The sequence below is a fragment of the Xenopus tropicalis genome, chromosome 2 (genome assembly GCF_000004195.4).
Source record: "Xenopus tropicalis strain Nigerian chromosome 2, UCB_Xtro_10.0, whole genome shotgun sequence".
Classification (NCBI taxonomy): Eukaryota; Metazoa; Chordata; class Amphibia; order Anura; family Pipidae; genus Xenopus; species Xenopus tropicalis.
In genome coordinates this window covers 83385437-83401876 of record NC_030678.2, presented here as the reverse complement: position 1 = coordinate 83401876, position 16440 = coordinate 83385437, and the positions used below count along the sequence as shown (strand labels likewise).

Here is a 16440-nt window from a genome sequence, read left to right as displayed (position 1 = left end):
ACCAGGTTCCCTGGACTGAAAATCTCTGGAATGTCGCTCCCCAGCCCGTGAGGCTGGCATCCGTTGTGACTATCAGCCATGACGGTTCCAGAAAGGATCTCCCTTGATTCAACTTGTTGGGAGTAAGCCACCATAGAAGAGATCTCCGAGTCTCTTCCGGAAGTGTTATCTTCTGTTGTAGTGATGACTTTTTCCATAGTCTTAGAATCGCCGACTGTAGTGGCGGAAGTGAAGTTGAGCAAAGGCTACTGCTTCTGTGGTGGACACCATTAGTCCCAGCACCCGCATGCAGGTTTGAACTGTTGGACGTACTGATGATTGGAGGAGTCTGATGGATTTCTGGATTTCTGAGTTGTTTGTCTTGTGGTAGAAATACCCTCTGTGATGCAGTGTGGAACAGTAATCCCAGGAACGGCATAATCTGATTGGATACAAGAGATGACTTGCGAATGTTGATTGACCACCCAAACATTTGTAGGCTCTGGATGGATAGCTGTATGTTCCGTTCTGCTAGGCTCTTGGATCTCGCTTTGATGAGGAGATCGTCCAAATAAGGCATTATGAAAACACCCCGAACACGTAGGTATGCCGCCATGGAGGACATGATTTTCGTAAAGACTCTTGGTGCCGATGACAGACCGAAAGGCAGAGCAACGAACTGATAGTGGCAATTGTGAAATGCAAATCTTAGAAATTGTTTGAAATTGAGGCGGAAAAATAGGGACATGTAAATATGCATCTCTTATGTCCAGGGAGGCTAGGAAGTCTCCAGGTTCCAATGTCCGAATTATGCACCAAACCGATTCCATTTTGAACTTGTGGTAAACAATCCATTTGTTTAAAAGTTTTAAGTCCAGGATTGGACGGAATGATCCGTCCTTCTTTGGGACAATAAAAAGGTTCGAATAAAACCCTTGAAATCTCTGATGTGACGGAACCGGGATGATGACTCCCGTCTCGCGCAGAGAGTCTATTATGGATAAGAAGGCCTGTCTCTTCAGGTCTGGAGTTGGTATTCTTGACATGAAAAAGTGTCTTGGTGGGAACTGCTGAAATTCCAATCGGTATCCTGTTGATATGGTCTCTACTACCCAAGTGTGTCGTCTATGAATCGCGACCAGGTCTCTGCGAAACACTGAAGTCGACCTCCTATGGTGCTTGTGTCCGAGGTCGCCCGAGTGTAGTCAGGCGGAGCTAGCCTTGTCCCCAGTCTGCTTGGGCAGGTTTCTGCGGGGCTGCCATGGGGATTTTCCCTTGTTGGAGAAACGATTCTTTGGGGTAGACTGGGAGTTTGATTGTGGACTGGATCTGAAGTTAAACCTACTTCTAGTAGAATTTCTGAAAGCTAAGTATGTTGATTTCTGAAGCAGTGCTTTTGATGTTTGGTAGCACGATGCTTTTAAAATGTTTTGTATTTCTTACATATAAATATGTTGCTTATATATGTCTCTCGATAATATTATTATATATCCATGTTTTTACATTTTTTAGGTATTTAGAAGCCTAAATATTGTTCGAAAGCTAAGGTTGTCATAAAAAATTATATACCATTTTCCTACGTATTTCCCCAGGAAACCCCTCTAAAGTGAGGGAGCACTGAATGCTAACTTTTGCAAAAACTAGCAAAAACAAAATAAAGGGTTACTACCAGTGCCAAAGAGAAAACAAAATTACTCTTATGCAAAGTGTGTTAACTCCTAGTTAAACTCACCTCTGCAACAGTCAGAACACAATACAGGGATGGGTGCTCTGGATCTATTCCCTCCAGCTTCATTCCACCCCTAAAATTATTTCGGGATTGTGGGAAAGATTGATGCTGAAGAACAAAAGCAAAGGATAAGAAAGTGTTAGAGAGAAGTGACATCTGAGGTTATGGAAAACAATGTGATTTGGGGACTATTTTTTTTTACTCCAGCAGCACCTTGCTCAGTGATCCCTGCCTCATAGAGGATTTGTTTGTCTGGGGTCAGGTATTAATTACAAAGATCCAATCCAAGCATGGAGCTTCTGGACATTATACGGAGCAGGAGAGGAGGGATACTAAGCCATATGGTTTCTGACACTTGAAACACTGTAGACTCTTAACAAATAACATCTAGAACTTTAAAAATGTGACAAGTAGAAGGATGGAATAGAGTATAGCTCTGCACATGTGTAAGGGCTCTACAACTGCTGGTCAAATATACCTCTTTAAAACATTTTAGTGGAACTGCTGGCATCTTCTCCTCCTCTAGGTAAGAGACCCAATTCCATAATTTTTTCTTAGGTGGCGGAGCTGGTGAAGGAAAATTAGGAAAGCAAAGTGGGAACACAAGAAAAAAATAAATAAAAATGCTCAGAACGGAGACTTTAAGCACAATACAAAGGCAGACTGTATAAACAAAAAAATATGAAGCAAATTAGAAAATCGTCCATGGAAGCATTCACCAGATAGAAGGGAGTGTTAAAACTGTAATATATAACAAACTGAAACCATTATCCCTTAAAAGGGAAAGGAAAAATACTTGTGAAAACTGCCAGGGACGGTGAAACCACGAATTGAGGTTAACAGGGAAAGTTTTCTGTTTACAATCATGGTAGCCACTCAACATACAGGATCCAATAAAGTGGAAGAATAAGAAAAAAAGGTAAGGTCCAAGTAAAGAAGAGAAACTAAAAGGAGATTTTGTGATACTCACCGTTAAATCTCTTTCTCCTCAATGGCTTGGGGGACACAGGGACAGTGGGTATAGCTCCACCTGCAGGAGGCAGGACACTAGGTAGGAATTATTAAAAAGAATGCTCCTCCACCTCAGCTATACCCCACAGCGCAGCCCACAGAGGCTCAGTTTTGTCTAACAAAGAGGTAACTAGAGTAACCATATAAAACCGTTATAACAATATAACATAATAACATGGCAGATGGCGCAAAGAGGATTCTGCTTCCGGGGGAGGGAAGCCCTGTGTCCCCCAAGCCATTGAGGAGAAAGAGATTTAACGGTGAGTATCACAAAATCTCCTTTTCTCACACAATAGCTTGGGGGACACAGGGACAGTGGGGACATACCAAAGCAGTCCCCTGAGCATAATGAGAGGTGGGCAGGAAGCGGAGTCGGAGTTAGACTGCCACTGCTTGCAGCACCTTGCGTCCAAAGCGTGCGTCAGATGCAGCAAAGGCGTCAAATTTGTAGAACTTAACGAATGAGTGTATGGAGGTCCACGTGGCAGCTTTGCACAGCTGCTCAGCTGAGGCCTGGTTTCTGAACGCCCAAGAGGTACTGACAGATCTGGTGGAATGGGCCTTGATAAATTGAGGGGCCTGTTTTCCCTTGGATATATATGCTCTTCGAATAGTCTCTCTGAGCCACTGGGAAATGGTGGACTTAGAGACAGGTTGCCCTAGACGGGTGCCCGTGGGACTGACCAGGAGGGCATCAGACTTGTGGATTTCCGCTGTGCGGTGGACGTAGAATTTGAGAGCACGTACTGCATCCAATGAGTGGAGAGAGACTTCCTTCGGCGATTTAGGATTGGGGCAGAAGGAAGGAATGGTGAGTTCCTGGTTGATGTGGAACTTGGTCACCACCTTGGGAAGAAAGGACGGTATAGTACGCAGTACCGCATTGTCCAGGTGGAAGATGAGAAAGGGGGACTTGCATGAGAGGGCGCTCAGCTCGGACACGCGTCGGGCTGATGAGATGGCCAGAAGAAAGACCACCTTACGGGTGAGCCAGATAAGGGAAATGGTGGCGAGGGGCTCGAAGGGGGGGCTCTTGTAGTGCCCTTAGGACTAGGTTAAGGTCCCAGGGGGCACAGGGATACCGAAAGGGGGGTCTGATGTGTGTGACGCCCTGCATGAAGGTCCTGATGTCCGGTAGGAGAGCGAGGCGCTCCTGGAAGAAAACCGAGAGTGCCGATATTTGGGCCTTGAGTGAACCCAGGGCAAGGCCCTTGTCAAGACCGGCTTGAAGGAAACTCATTATGGCTGGTATGGAGAAGGTCTGGTAAGAGACGCGTTCCTGGGAGCACCAGTCCCGGTAGATTCTCCAGACTCTGTGGTAGGCTTGAGCGGATACAGGCTTCCGCGCTGCTAGGAGTGTTTTGATAACGGGCTCAGAGAACCCTTTTCTCCGAAGAATCAGGGACTCAGTAGCCACGCCGTCAAATGCAGAGACCCTGGGTTGGGGTGGAGGAAGGGACCTTGGGAAAGGATGTCCGGGTCCTGAGGTAGATGCCACGGTTCCTCTTGAGACAGAGACAGGAGGTCCGAGAACCAGGTCCGGCGCGGCCAGTAGGGGGCGACGAGGATGGTCCTGACCCCTTCCCGTTTGATCTTTTTGATGACTCGAGGAAGCATGGGCAATGGGGGAAAAATGTAAGCCAGGTTGAAGGACCACGGTGTCGTCATGGCATCCGTTGCCTCTGCCCGAGGGTCCCTCGATCGCGCTAGGTATCGAGGTAGTTTGTGGTTGAATCGAGAGGCCATCAGGTCCACCTCTGGTGTGCCATACCTCTGTGTGAGTGTCTGGAAGACGCTGGTCTTGAGGGACCATTCCCCCGGGTCCATCGTTTGCCGGCTGAGGTAGTCGGCCTCCCAGTTTTCCACGCCGGGAATGTAGATGGCCGAGAGGAGGGTGTGATGAAGTTCCGCCCATCTGAGGATGTGGCTTGTCTCCGTGAAGGCTTGATGGCTCCGTGTCCCGCCCTGGTGGTTGATATAGGCCACTGCGGTGGCATTGTCCGTTTGAATGCGGATCGACTGGCCCTTGAGGAGAGTCTGCCAGTGGACCAGAGCGAGGCGGATGGCCTGAAGCTCGAGAATATTGATGGGGAGCAGAGATTCCGTATGGGACCAGGAGCCCTGGGCTATCCGTCCCTCCAGGACTGCTCCCCAGCCGGATAGGCTGGCATCGGTCGTGAGGATGCGCCAGGTAGGATCGGCGAGGGAGCGGCCGCGTGTCAGATTGGTGGTGTTGAGCCACCACCGCAGGGACGCCCTGGTCTTTGTGGAGAGTGCCACACTGAGAGAATGTTCCATTGTAGGGACCGGAGATGAAATTGAGCGAACGGCACGGCCTCGATGGAGGACACCATCGATCCGAGTACCTTCATGCAGAACCGGAGAGACGGTCGAGGTAATGAGAGAAGGAGCCGGACCAGGGCCTGAATGCGAAGTACCTTCTCTTGGGGAAGGAAGAGTCTCTGAGATCTGGTATCGAATGTCAGTCCTAGGAATGTCATCACCTGGCTTGGGCGAAGTGATGATTTGGCAAGATTTATCTTCCAGCTGAAGTCCTGTAGGATGCCCATGGACAGACGGAGGTGCTCCTTCGCCGTCTGGAAGGAAGGAGCTTTTATGAGCAGGTCGTCCAAGTAGGGGGTGATTGATACCCCCTTGGAACTGATGACTGCTGCAGTGACCGCCATGATCTTCGTGAAGACGCGTGGGGCCGAAGAGAGGCCAAACGGCAGGGCCGTGAATTGGAAGTGGAGGTTGCGGAAGGCAAATCGCAAGAATCTCTGATGGCGAGGGGCAATGGGGACGTGAAGATAGGCATCTTTTACGTCCAGCGCGGTGAGGAATTCCTGTGGTCCCATGGCCGCAATGACCGATCGCAGAGATTCCATCTTGAATTTGGTGTAGCGGATGAATTTGTTTATGCCCTTGAGATCGAGGATCGGTCGGAAGGACCCGTCCTTCTTGGGAACGAGGAACAGGTTGGAATAATATCCCTGGAATCTCTCGGCCTGAGGCACCGGAGATATTACTGCGGCAGCCCGTAAGTCTTGGATTGCCGTCTGAAATGCCTGGAGAAGGCGTGGGTCCCCGGGGGTTCGGGGCATGAAAAAGCGGTGAGGGGGGGGGGGCTGTGAACTAGAGGTGGTAGCCTCGTGTTATGACCTCGCAGACCCAAGAGTCTTGGGAATGAGTCTGCCACTGTGCCTGGAACAGCTGCAGTCTTCCTCCAACTGGAGCTTGCAGCAAGGGGACGGACGGATAGTCAGGCAGAGGTGGTCTTGTCCGTCTGCTTGTGGATGGGTTTCTGGGGTTGCCAGGCGGAGCGGGGCTTGTTGTTGAATTTGCCGCGGGAGGATGAGGCTTGTGAGGAGTCGGATGGTTTGGAGGATCTGAATCCGGAGCCACGAAAAAATCTTCCCCTGCGACTTCTGTGGGAGGAAGGTACTTTTCCCACCTGTGGCCTGGCTTATGATTTTGTCCAATTCTGGACCGAAAAGTAGCTTGCCCTTGAAGGGAAGGGAAGTCAGAGATTTTTTGGAAGAAAGGTCCGCTGACCAAAGTTTGAGCCAAAGTGATCTGCGAGCGGCCACCGTGAGGGCCGAGGACCTACAGGTTAATTGGGCAGCATCAAGGGTTGCTTCGCAGATGAAGGAGTTAGCCTCCTTGATCTGGGATACCATGGGAACCAGTTCCTGTCTAGGTACTCCCGAGAGGATGCTGTCCAAAAGTGTTTGGGACCAGGACTGAATTGCCCTGCTGACCCAAGCAGCGGCGAAGGTGGGGCGCAGGGCTGTCCCAGAAGTTGAAAAGGCCAAGCGCAAGAACCCCTCCAATTTTTTGTCCATTGCGTCCTTAAAGGAGGACGCATCAGGCACTGGAAGGGCCGTGTTTTTGGAAAGGCGCGACACTGGAGCATCGACGACTGGAGGAGAAGACCAGATGTCCATGGTTTCCTGCGGAAATGGGTAAAGACGTTGGAAGCGTCTGTTGGACTGAGATCGCCTCTCAGGGTTGTCCCATTCAGATTGCACAATATTATCTAGTTGTGCGTGAGAGGGAAAGCATATGGACTGTTTCTTGTGCCTCTTGAATAGAAGCTTGGAAGCGTCAGCGGGGTTGGAAGAATCCCCTAAGTTGAGAGTTTCTATGACTGATGCAATAAGGGCCTCAATTTCCTCAGAGGAAGATTTGGGTAGATCGTCGCCGACCGCCTCCGAATCTCCAGAAAGCTCACCCTCGCTTAGAGAGATGTCTGGTTGAGCAGGAGAATCTGCCGTGAAAGGAGTGTCGCTCTCCTCATCAGATGAAGGAGGTGCATGACGCTTGTGTGAAGCCTTGGGAGCGTCTAGTTTAGCCAAAAGTTTGTTAAAGGAGACATATCCTATGAAAATTATGAATGTACCAGGGAATTATACTCCTCTAGATATAGAAGGATTGTGCTAAGAAAGTTGTGTTTCTGACTGATTTATTGAGAAATTCGCCCAAACCCCACTAGCCCCGCCCATCTGTGCCACTTCCTGCTGGCTGAATTCTCTGGATGAGCTGGGGAGCCGGCGGCCCTCCGTACCCTGCACTGTAGGATAGGAACCAATCAGCAGCTAGGCTGACCTGATAGGGAACTGAAGCCTGTCTGTGCTTGTGTGAGTGCAAGGCTGTGATTGGCTCTCCCCCTCCTACTGTGCTTCTGGCAGGGACCGTTAGGACACGCCCACTCTCCATTTCAAACTCAGACAGAGAAGTGAGAGGATCTATAGGGAGCTCCAATTAAGGGGCCATTGTTACAGATAGGGTTAATGTTTAGCCCAAAGGGAAACCAGCACCGGATATTATTCATAATTGCCTACAAAATTAGCCATTTTTCCCATTTATCCAATATGTCTCCTTTAAGGGAGTCCGCGAGTCTAGGGATACCGCTAGAGAGTTGCAGGGCCCAGTCAGGGGCAAGCTGACTAGTGGCAGGAGGGGCCTGTAGGGGCTGGTTTGGAGGCTGAGGAAGTAAAGGGGCTCCAGAACCAGAGGGCTCTATAGAATCCGAGGCCTTGGACTGAGGGGCTGCTGAATCAGTGTCAGAGGGCCTGCATGCATCACAGTTAGGCTCCTTGTGCCCAGCAGGGAGACGCTTCTTGCATCTGGCACAGGCCAGGAATTTAATATTGGCCAAGGAGGCTGGGCCCCTGGGGAATAGCTGTTTGCTACCCTCCGCCATGTTGCCTGAATAGGTGCCCCAAGAAAGCTGCGCTGCAGGGAGGAGAGAGAGGTGTGAGCCTACCTGCAGATAGAGCGATAGCCCACAGTTGTAGCGTTAGCCAGGCAGGGAGATTAAGCTCGTGGAGGGGAGATGTCCCTGGACGGTGCGCCACAGTCAGCGCTTAGATAGGCAAAAGGCGCGAAGAGACACAGAGCTGAGGGCGGGCGGCAGTGACGGAGGGCGCGAAGCGCTGAGAGGCAGAGAGACTTGGCCAATGGGAGCGCGAGATTTGAACGCGCCCATTTTGAATGCGGAAGCGGGCCCCGGCGCTTCGGGTTAGAGGGAACCCGGTCGGCCAGTTGAGGGGAAGCTAGGGAAGCCGCCAGCAGCGCTCCGATCCTAGGAGAGGAGGAGGGGAGGGCTGGGCGCCCCCACTTACCGAGCAGCCAGGAATCCGGGCTGAGCGCTCCCTTGGCTAGCCATCTGTTCCTCAGAGAGGTCAGGAAGGTGCTAGATGGCCCGCGCCAAAGGCGACTTAGTGGCCCCAAGGGACAATCCAGCGATGGGGGGGGGATCTGTAGGAGACCTACAATGAAGTCCCATATCGGCCCCCAAATGTCCTAGGCTAATCCTGGACTTCCTTGTCCAAACTTAGATGCAGGCATACTAAGCCTGTCCTACCTCCTAACACTAGGAGAAAAACTGAGCCTCTGTGGGCTGCGCTGTGGGGTATAGCTGAGGGGGAGGAGCATTCTTTTTAATAATTCCTACCTAGTGTCCTGCCTCCTGCAGGTGGAGCTATACCCACTGTCCCTGTGTCCCCCAAGCTATTGTGTGAGAAATTAAGATTCCAATAGGCTTTAAAGCCATAAAACCATGGCACTGCATTCTTATAAAAGCACCACTGCAAGTCTTTACAATGCAACGGCTACATATTTGTAGTCCTTGTTAGGTTTTATGGCAAGATAGGGTGATTTCCTTTCCTTTCTTACTGTACAGTAGACTAAATCGAATCAGGAGAAACAGTAAAAAAAAGGATACACACACTAGCAGGAAGCAGCATTTTCTACTAGGCTCAGTGCCGAGCAGAACCAGGTTCTAGAAAATCTGTACACAGCTTTAATCATTTTATAAGCAGACAAAGGAAGAAAATATATATAAAAACCTGCCTGACAAATTATTTTGCAGCATTTTCAACCTATTAACTGTGCCCTTCCCAAGAGTTATCACCTCTTGGCAGCCATACAAGGAAGCAAGAAGAGAAAGTAAGAGAATAAAATCAAACTGGCAATAAGGCCCTAAAAGTATAACAGTCTTTTATATGTAAATATTATATGTCAAACTATTCTGTGAACACTTTTATCATTGGATTACAGTAAAATGTAAAGCAGGCTCAGAATTTGAGAACAGCAGACCATGAATTGTAAATTGTACGGTCTTGACAAAATCTATCTGTACACTTTACCTGTCTTTGTTTGCTTTGAGGTTTTTCGACTCTTTAAATTGGCCTTGATTTTATCCTGTGAAAAATAAGAAAAAATAAGGTTCAGCTTCTTAGAGTGATATCATGCATAGATCGTTGGTAGCACCTATATGCTGCTACATTTATAATACAGAAAAACTAGATAGTTGTATTTGACTATACAATAATAAAACATTTTTTTTGGTAAGAGACAAAATAAACAGAAACATGTCCCAAGCACTGCAAATTAAGTTAACTGTGTTAATAAGAATACTAAAGAAGGAAACTCTGCACACGGTTTAATTTAGGCTCAAATGTCAAATGTCAAACTGACTTTTTAAAATAATTCTCATCAACTTATTACAAACCAATGGCCAACTGTTTGCACCATATTTTGTGTTTTATACCTCTTAGTAAAAGCCAAGTATTTGCAGCACACACAGAACTGAAGTGACACAGCAGTGAAAAAAAAAAGTGAAACAAATGTATATTTTGATTTAGGTGCGATTCCTAATTAATTTGCAAGGCAGTCTTAGCCACTCACTGAGGGCTGCTATCCATATATTATATACAGAATTCCCACACAGATCCTTCTGCCAAAAAAGCTCAATTCTACAGTATACTAACTACACTAAGTAGAGACAGACTGCATGACTAAGTTACAGAACATGTTTCGAGCCACATGTGACCTTAAGAAGTGTCCTTTCTCCATTAAGTTTTTTACTGAAGGCATTATGTCACATATATACTGGCCAGGGAAGTCTTTAATTCTAAACTCAAATAAAAAAACTTATGGGATATTCTGGAGCTGCAAATGTTTTAGTAATTTCCGCCACCAGCAGCTCGAACTTGAAACAGGTGCCTTTCAGACAGAAATGCTCAGCTGCTTTCACACTTTCATGTTTTCCATTTAAAATAAAAATAGACTGTGGTAGATTCAGACACTTCTCTGCTGTGTGAAAAACACAGAGAATAAGCCCCATGTGTTTTAGCGCTAAAGGTATAAGGATAAGTGGTACCTTAAATTACATTGTTAGGCACCCCACTGAGATCTAAGTTGCTCACCAAGGAACTCTTTACCACCCTGGGCATGTACATGGGCAGTACAGAGCATTTTCTCACATTTGATTTGTAACAGGTGATACCAGGGAGGTCAGAATAAGATGACAGAGCCATATTCAGTACCCAGGCCACCATTCCTCTTTAACAAAACATGCTGGCCTGGGCTACATTATACTGAGCTCTGCACCATCTTTTTCTTAACCCCCCAGGCATCCCCTGTGTCCATACTAAATGTCCATGTGCATTACAGGAGAAACTGTTCTGTACTAAATGTGTTAGCCCATGGAGGCCAGGGGATACGAAAAAAACAATAGCAGTGCAGCTCTCAGCATACCCTGGGCCTATGCATTTTCAAAAAAGAGATGCATCTGTCTGATGTAGAAAGTGAACACCTATAATCATTGGACAGCACCTAACAACTTGGCACATTCCAAAAATTTTTGGTTTCCTAGCACTTTATGGTTCCTGTGTCAGATTAAATAATAGCTGTAATGTGTCAGAACAATAGATGCAAACTTCAATATCTTATATGCAACAAACTTTCTCCATCTTCAGAACCAAAATGGTTGTACCATTAATATTTTTCTCTCTTTTCTTCAGGTTCTCAGAAATACAGAAAAGTAAACTGATAAAGCTATCTCCAGCTAACATGCTAGAGAAGTTTGGGAATTTAATTTTAGTGAAAAAAATTGGAAGACTGGAAATTATGAAGCACAAGTTATGTTAGAAGTCAAGAAATTAGATACAATGGATATAATGTTTTTCCTACATGCCAGTGGTTCATCTCTTCATCATCCAGTAAATCCTCTTCATCTCCCGAGTCCATAAGAAGTTTCCTTTTCCTACGCAGTCTCTGGGGACGCTCATTTTCAATGTATGTAGAGGAGCCAGAGGCTACAGTTGGAGGAACTGGTGCAGTTGGCTGTTCCTCTGCTGGCTGAACAGTAGGTAAACTATAAGAAAAGAAGACATATGTGTATACAAGAGAACAAATGTCTGTATAATTTGTTCATTTACGCTCCACATATTACTTGTCTTGCAAACAGTGTCCCTACTACATGTAAGAAAAAGTTATTTTCCTTATTTTATTAAAAAAAAAAAAAAATCCTTTACCTGAAAATAGTAAATCACTGTCAAACTCACCTTTCCTCTGTTGTCTTTTTCTCCATCTCTGGATCTTTGTCTTCAATTTTAATCACTAAAGGCAAAAGGGCACAAAATAACTTGCAATTCTGCATTTCTTCTGTGTTCTCATTTCACCTATATATTTACCTTGGCTAAAGATTGATACACTGGAGGTGTGGGTATCTGTCCCAAAAGCCTGGCCGCTTTGGGGTAATGTGGCTGTCACAACAGAATCAGAATCTGTGATGATTTCTAGGGTCCCAAACTCGCTGAGACGAAACTAAGAAAAAAACAATTATTTGAGAGATTAAGATTTAGACCGAAAGAAAATGTAAAGATTAGACAGAAAAAAAGAGAAATCAATGCAAAAGCAGATCCTAACCCTAATGTGACTTCCAGGAAGGGTTGCAATGCCGTCTCTCCAATCCAAAGCATTCATCAGGTCAAAGTCAGAAACAGGTCCCTGAGACATTTCCCTACCCCACCTGGAGACAAAGTGCAATTACAGTTAAAAGGAGTATAATGCATTTTCGGTACTTTACATCAGGGCTTCCCAACCTTTTCAGCAGCACGGCCCGGTAGGAGGCAAATTTTTTTTCCCACGGACCAAGGGGGGCGGGGCGCGCCGCGTAATACATGCGACGCGCTGGGGAGGGGGGGTGCGCTGCGGCCCACTGCCCTGCTGTCCACGGCCCGGAACTGGTCCGCGGCCCGGCGGTTGGGGACCCCTGCTTTACATGACTCTCTTTAATTTCGAAAAAGCCATAATTAATCTAGAATGCTTTGGACCTTTGGATCTTTCCGTAATGTAGATCACTTGACCATAAATCTGCTTAAAATAATTAATAAATACACTGTTTTATTAGTGTAGAGAAAAAGGAAATATTTTTTTATATATGGTTGCTGCACCATATATACATATATACAGTGGTGCTTGAAAGTTTGTAAATTTTCTATATTTTTATATGAATGTGACCTAAAACATCTAAAAGTAGATTAAGAAAACCTCGTGTAACAAATGAAACAAAATTTATTAGATTTCGCCATATATTTATTGAAAAAAATGATCCAATAACATATATGTATCTGGCAACAGTAAGTGAATCATGCTCTCAGTATTTGGTGTGACCCAATTGTGCTGCAATAACTGCAAATAAATGTTTGTGGTAACTGTCAGTCCTGCACATCGACTTAGAAGAATTTTAGCCTATTCCTCCATACAGAACAGCTTCAGCTCTTGGATGTTGGTGGGTTTCCTCAAATGAACCACTAACTTTAGGTCTTTCCACGACATTTCAATTGGATTAAGGCCAGGACTTGGCCATTCCAGAACATTCACTTTATTCTTCTTTAACCATTCTTTCATAGAATGACTTGTGTGTTTAGTATTAGTTGTTGTGCTGTATGAACCACTGAGATTCAGTTCATGGACAGATATCTTGACTTTTTTCTTTAGAACTCTCCGGTATAGTTCAAAATTCATTATTCCACTAATAATGGCAACCTGTCCTGGCCCAGATGCAGCAAAACCAGCCCAAACCAGAACACTCCCACAACCACATTTCACAGATGGGAAAAGGTACTTATGCTGGAATGCAGTGTTTTACTTTCTCCAAATGTAACTCTCCTCATTTAAGTAAAAAAGTTCTATTTTGGCTTTATCCATCCCCAAAACATTCTTCCAGTATCCTTCTCATTTGCCCCCATCATGTAATAACAAGTGGTGGGGGCAAAGACAAGGGAGCGCAGAGTAGGAGTAGGCAGGAGAGGTACCTGCCTGGCACACCCATTGTTGCACCCTAGGCAGGTGCTTCTTCTGCTTACCCCTAGTTCCGGCGCTTCCCTGGTTTCCTTTGTAACTTCTCGGACTATAAGACACCTTCCAGATGGAGTTATTTTTGATGGTCAACCACTTCTGGGTAGGGTAACAACAGTCTTAAATTTCCTCCATTTGTATACCATCTGTCTGACTGTTGATTGGTGGAGTCCAAACTCTTTTGAGATCATGTAATCTTTTCCAGCTTTATGGGCATCAACAACTCTTTTTTTTGAGGTCCTTAGACACCTTGTTGAGCTATGATACACATCCACAAATGTGTTGTATGTGTGATCAGGCTTTGCTGGTACCCCCTTTTTATTTTATATAAAACAGGGTCTCTAACTCACACCTGATTGTCATCCCATTGACTGAAAACACCAGACTGAATTCACCTTCAAATGATATGATAATCCTAAAGATACACTTATTGTTGCTACATGCAGATATGTTATTGGATCATTTTTTTTTCAATAAATACATGACCAAATATAATAATTTTTGTTTCATTTGTTACACTAGGTTTTCTTATTACTTTTAGGACTTGTTTGAAGATCAGATGATGTTTTAGATCAAATTCACAAACTTCCAAGCATCACTGTACGTATGTATGTGTGTGTGTGTGTGTGTGTGTGAGTATGGTGTATATGCTGTGGAAATGTGCTGCCAGGAATACCAGGAATTAAATATTGAAAAAAATAATAAATATACCAAGGAAAACATTTAAACAAGATTTTCAGATTATAAACTCATTTGGACAATGCTTTACCTCTTGCATTAGTTATTGGTTGTTTCTGTATGTAAATTTGTATGTTTAATCCATACATACTTATTATTAGTTTATAGGGCTACATATTGGTGCTTTATAAATATGTGTTAATATTAATAATTAGTCACTCACAGCACATTATAACAAGCATTTAAAATCTTTTGGTCATATATAGGAATCATTGACAAAACCTTAATTGTATCCAGTTAAAATTAATTACATATATAACATATTACATACTAATATTTTATATATATATATCTATATATATATATATATATATATATCATGAAATAATCCATGGCCGGCACACCCTTAAAATTCAAAAAAAAACCAGGTTTTTAAACAATGAGTTTTCAATAAAAAAATTTTTTTGAATTTTAAGGGTGTGCCGGCCATGGATTATTTCATGCTAAATACTCAGATTTTGGCTGTGCACCCCACAGAATACTAAAGCCTTGGAGTGCAGACACCATCAGGACTGATATATATCCCCTTTCTGACATAGGGTCAGTTGGGTTTATGTAAAAAAACAAGGATAAACACTTAACAGTATTCCTCAGATTGAGAATAATACATAATCATCTGCTTCTCTGCTTCTAATTAACAGGGATTATTTTTCACTATCCATACAACCGCTCCTTGATCTTTTGTCATGTGATATTATCCAGAGACGTGAAGTTCCTCTCAGAGGAACTCCTCAGAGAATTTATGCACCTCCCACCATGGAAGCACAGGGACTTCAAGCCCCAGAATGTATCACCTTTATATGGAAAAAGATAAGGGAGGGGTTATATGAATCTGCCAGCCTTAGGGGGATGGGGAAATGGTCCCTGTGAGCCACAGGCACACTACTGTGTATTTCCTGGATTATTAAAAAAAAAAAAAAAGAAAATTATATATGGGCAGTTCAGATAAGTAATTTCAGTTTGTGAATTTCATATATTAATATGAATTACACAGCCTTGTACAGTGACTTCTACTGTATATTGAGAGTTGGTCCCTAAGAGCCAGTAACTGACAGCTGTACAGATTGCATGGTGCAAAACAGCTGAAAAAAATGGGGAGCTACAAGGGCATCTTTGGGGGGCACAGATCTTCACTAACAAGGTGCTGTAGTGGCTAGTATGCAATCCCAACACCTGATGTCCAGCTAGGCTACTGTGTTAAGCTTCCTAAATTAGTGAAAAGTATGTTAACATCTCAAAATGAAATATATTTGTTTTGATGCATTCAGCATGCATTCCCATAGTTGGATATTTAAAGAGGTGTGCGGTGGCAAACCCTTCCATTCCAGTCAAGACACAAGTAAAGCAGAGATATACTCCTAATATAAGACTACAGCATTTATGGCTTATTTTAGGAATGTGTAAAAGTGTAGTTAATGTTACTACCTAAAACTAATAGTAAAGTTGCTGCAAGTTTGCATGGAAGGTTTTCTCTGAAAGCATTTTTAAAATCTAGTTATATAGTTTATATAGACTGCTAATTTTCTATGCTAGTATTGCAGGGAACAATAATTCTTATTATGTGCACCCCTTTCTCAATATATAATACTCCATACTCCTCAGCCAGTTTTCTGGCAATCCTGGAGCAGTTTATTGTGTTAAACTGATCAACCTGGAGATGATTAAAGTCCTGAAACATTCTGTAATAGGAGGGAGGGGGGATTGCTGCGGTAAGTCAGGACAGTGTGCAGCAGGTTAGGAGTGCTGGGGTGCAGCTTGCCTGCCGGATACTGATCCGTCACTGTACTGCTAGCTCTCTAATAAGCATCACACACAGTTTCCTGCAATATCACGGCTCTCTATTCCTCTGGCTGCAGCTATTCCCTCATTTCCCCGTTTGCAAAGCAACACTACCCCACACACGGCAAAACTCCCCTCTCACTATGCAGACCATCACTTCTCACCACTCTTCTCTCTCCCGGAGCCACCTCTTCCACCATAAGATGGCGTCAGGGGGCAGATCCTAAATTCACACCGCCTCTCTTTGTTGCTACGGTAACACAGCACATTCCCACCCACTGCCCCCCGCCAATCAAGCAGGGTAATTTAAGGGGCAAAGAGTGGGGCAATTAGGAGTTCTGTTTTATTAGTTGCAGTCTGAATGATTATAAATTTGGTATGATAAGGATAATATAGTAGCCCTATGTGGTAACTCCAAAGTTCTGAGCATTATTGAGAAATTGAGTTTTCAAGAGAAATGTAACCACATTTATTATGGAGACTGGCATTAACTAAAAAGCTCGCCTACAGGGGGCGCAAAAGTAAAATAAATAGCTGCCACCGAATTGCGT

The 16440-nt window shown here is 44.8% G+C and overlaps 1 protein-coding gene across 2 annotated transcripts in view; it reads right to left on the bottom strand.

Moving 5' to 3' along the window:
- Window positions 1-16128, bottom strand: part of l3mbtl3 (L3MBTL3, histone methyl-lysine binding protein) — a 29126-nt gene extending 12998 nt beyond the window's left edge. The window contains exons 1-8 of one of the 2 annotated variants that reach the window (XM_002939485.4): window positions 16054-16128; window positions 11939-12041; window positions 11704-11836; window positions 11575-11629; window positions 11201-11384; window positions 9373-9427; window positions 2187-2275; window positions 1712-1816 (exon numbers count right to left, since the gene is read on the bottom strand). In XM_002939485.4, coding sequence (XP_002939531.3) covers window positions 1712-1816; window positions 2187-2275; window positions 9373-9427; window positions 11201-11384; window positions 11575-11629; window positions 11704-11836; window positions 11939-12028 — 711 coding nt within the window. In that variant the 5' untranslated portion in view covers window positions 12029-12041; window positions 16054-16128. Of the gene's footprint in view, window positions 1-1711; window positions 1817-2186; window positions 2276-9372; window positions 9428-11200; window positions 11385-11574; window positions 11630-11703; window positions 11837-11938; window positions 12042-16024 lie in introns of both variants that reach the window. The other variant, XM_004911584.3, reaches the window with a different exon arrangement.
- Window positions 16129-16440: the final 312 nt, after the last annotated feature.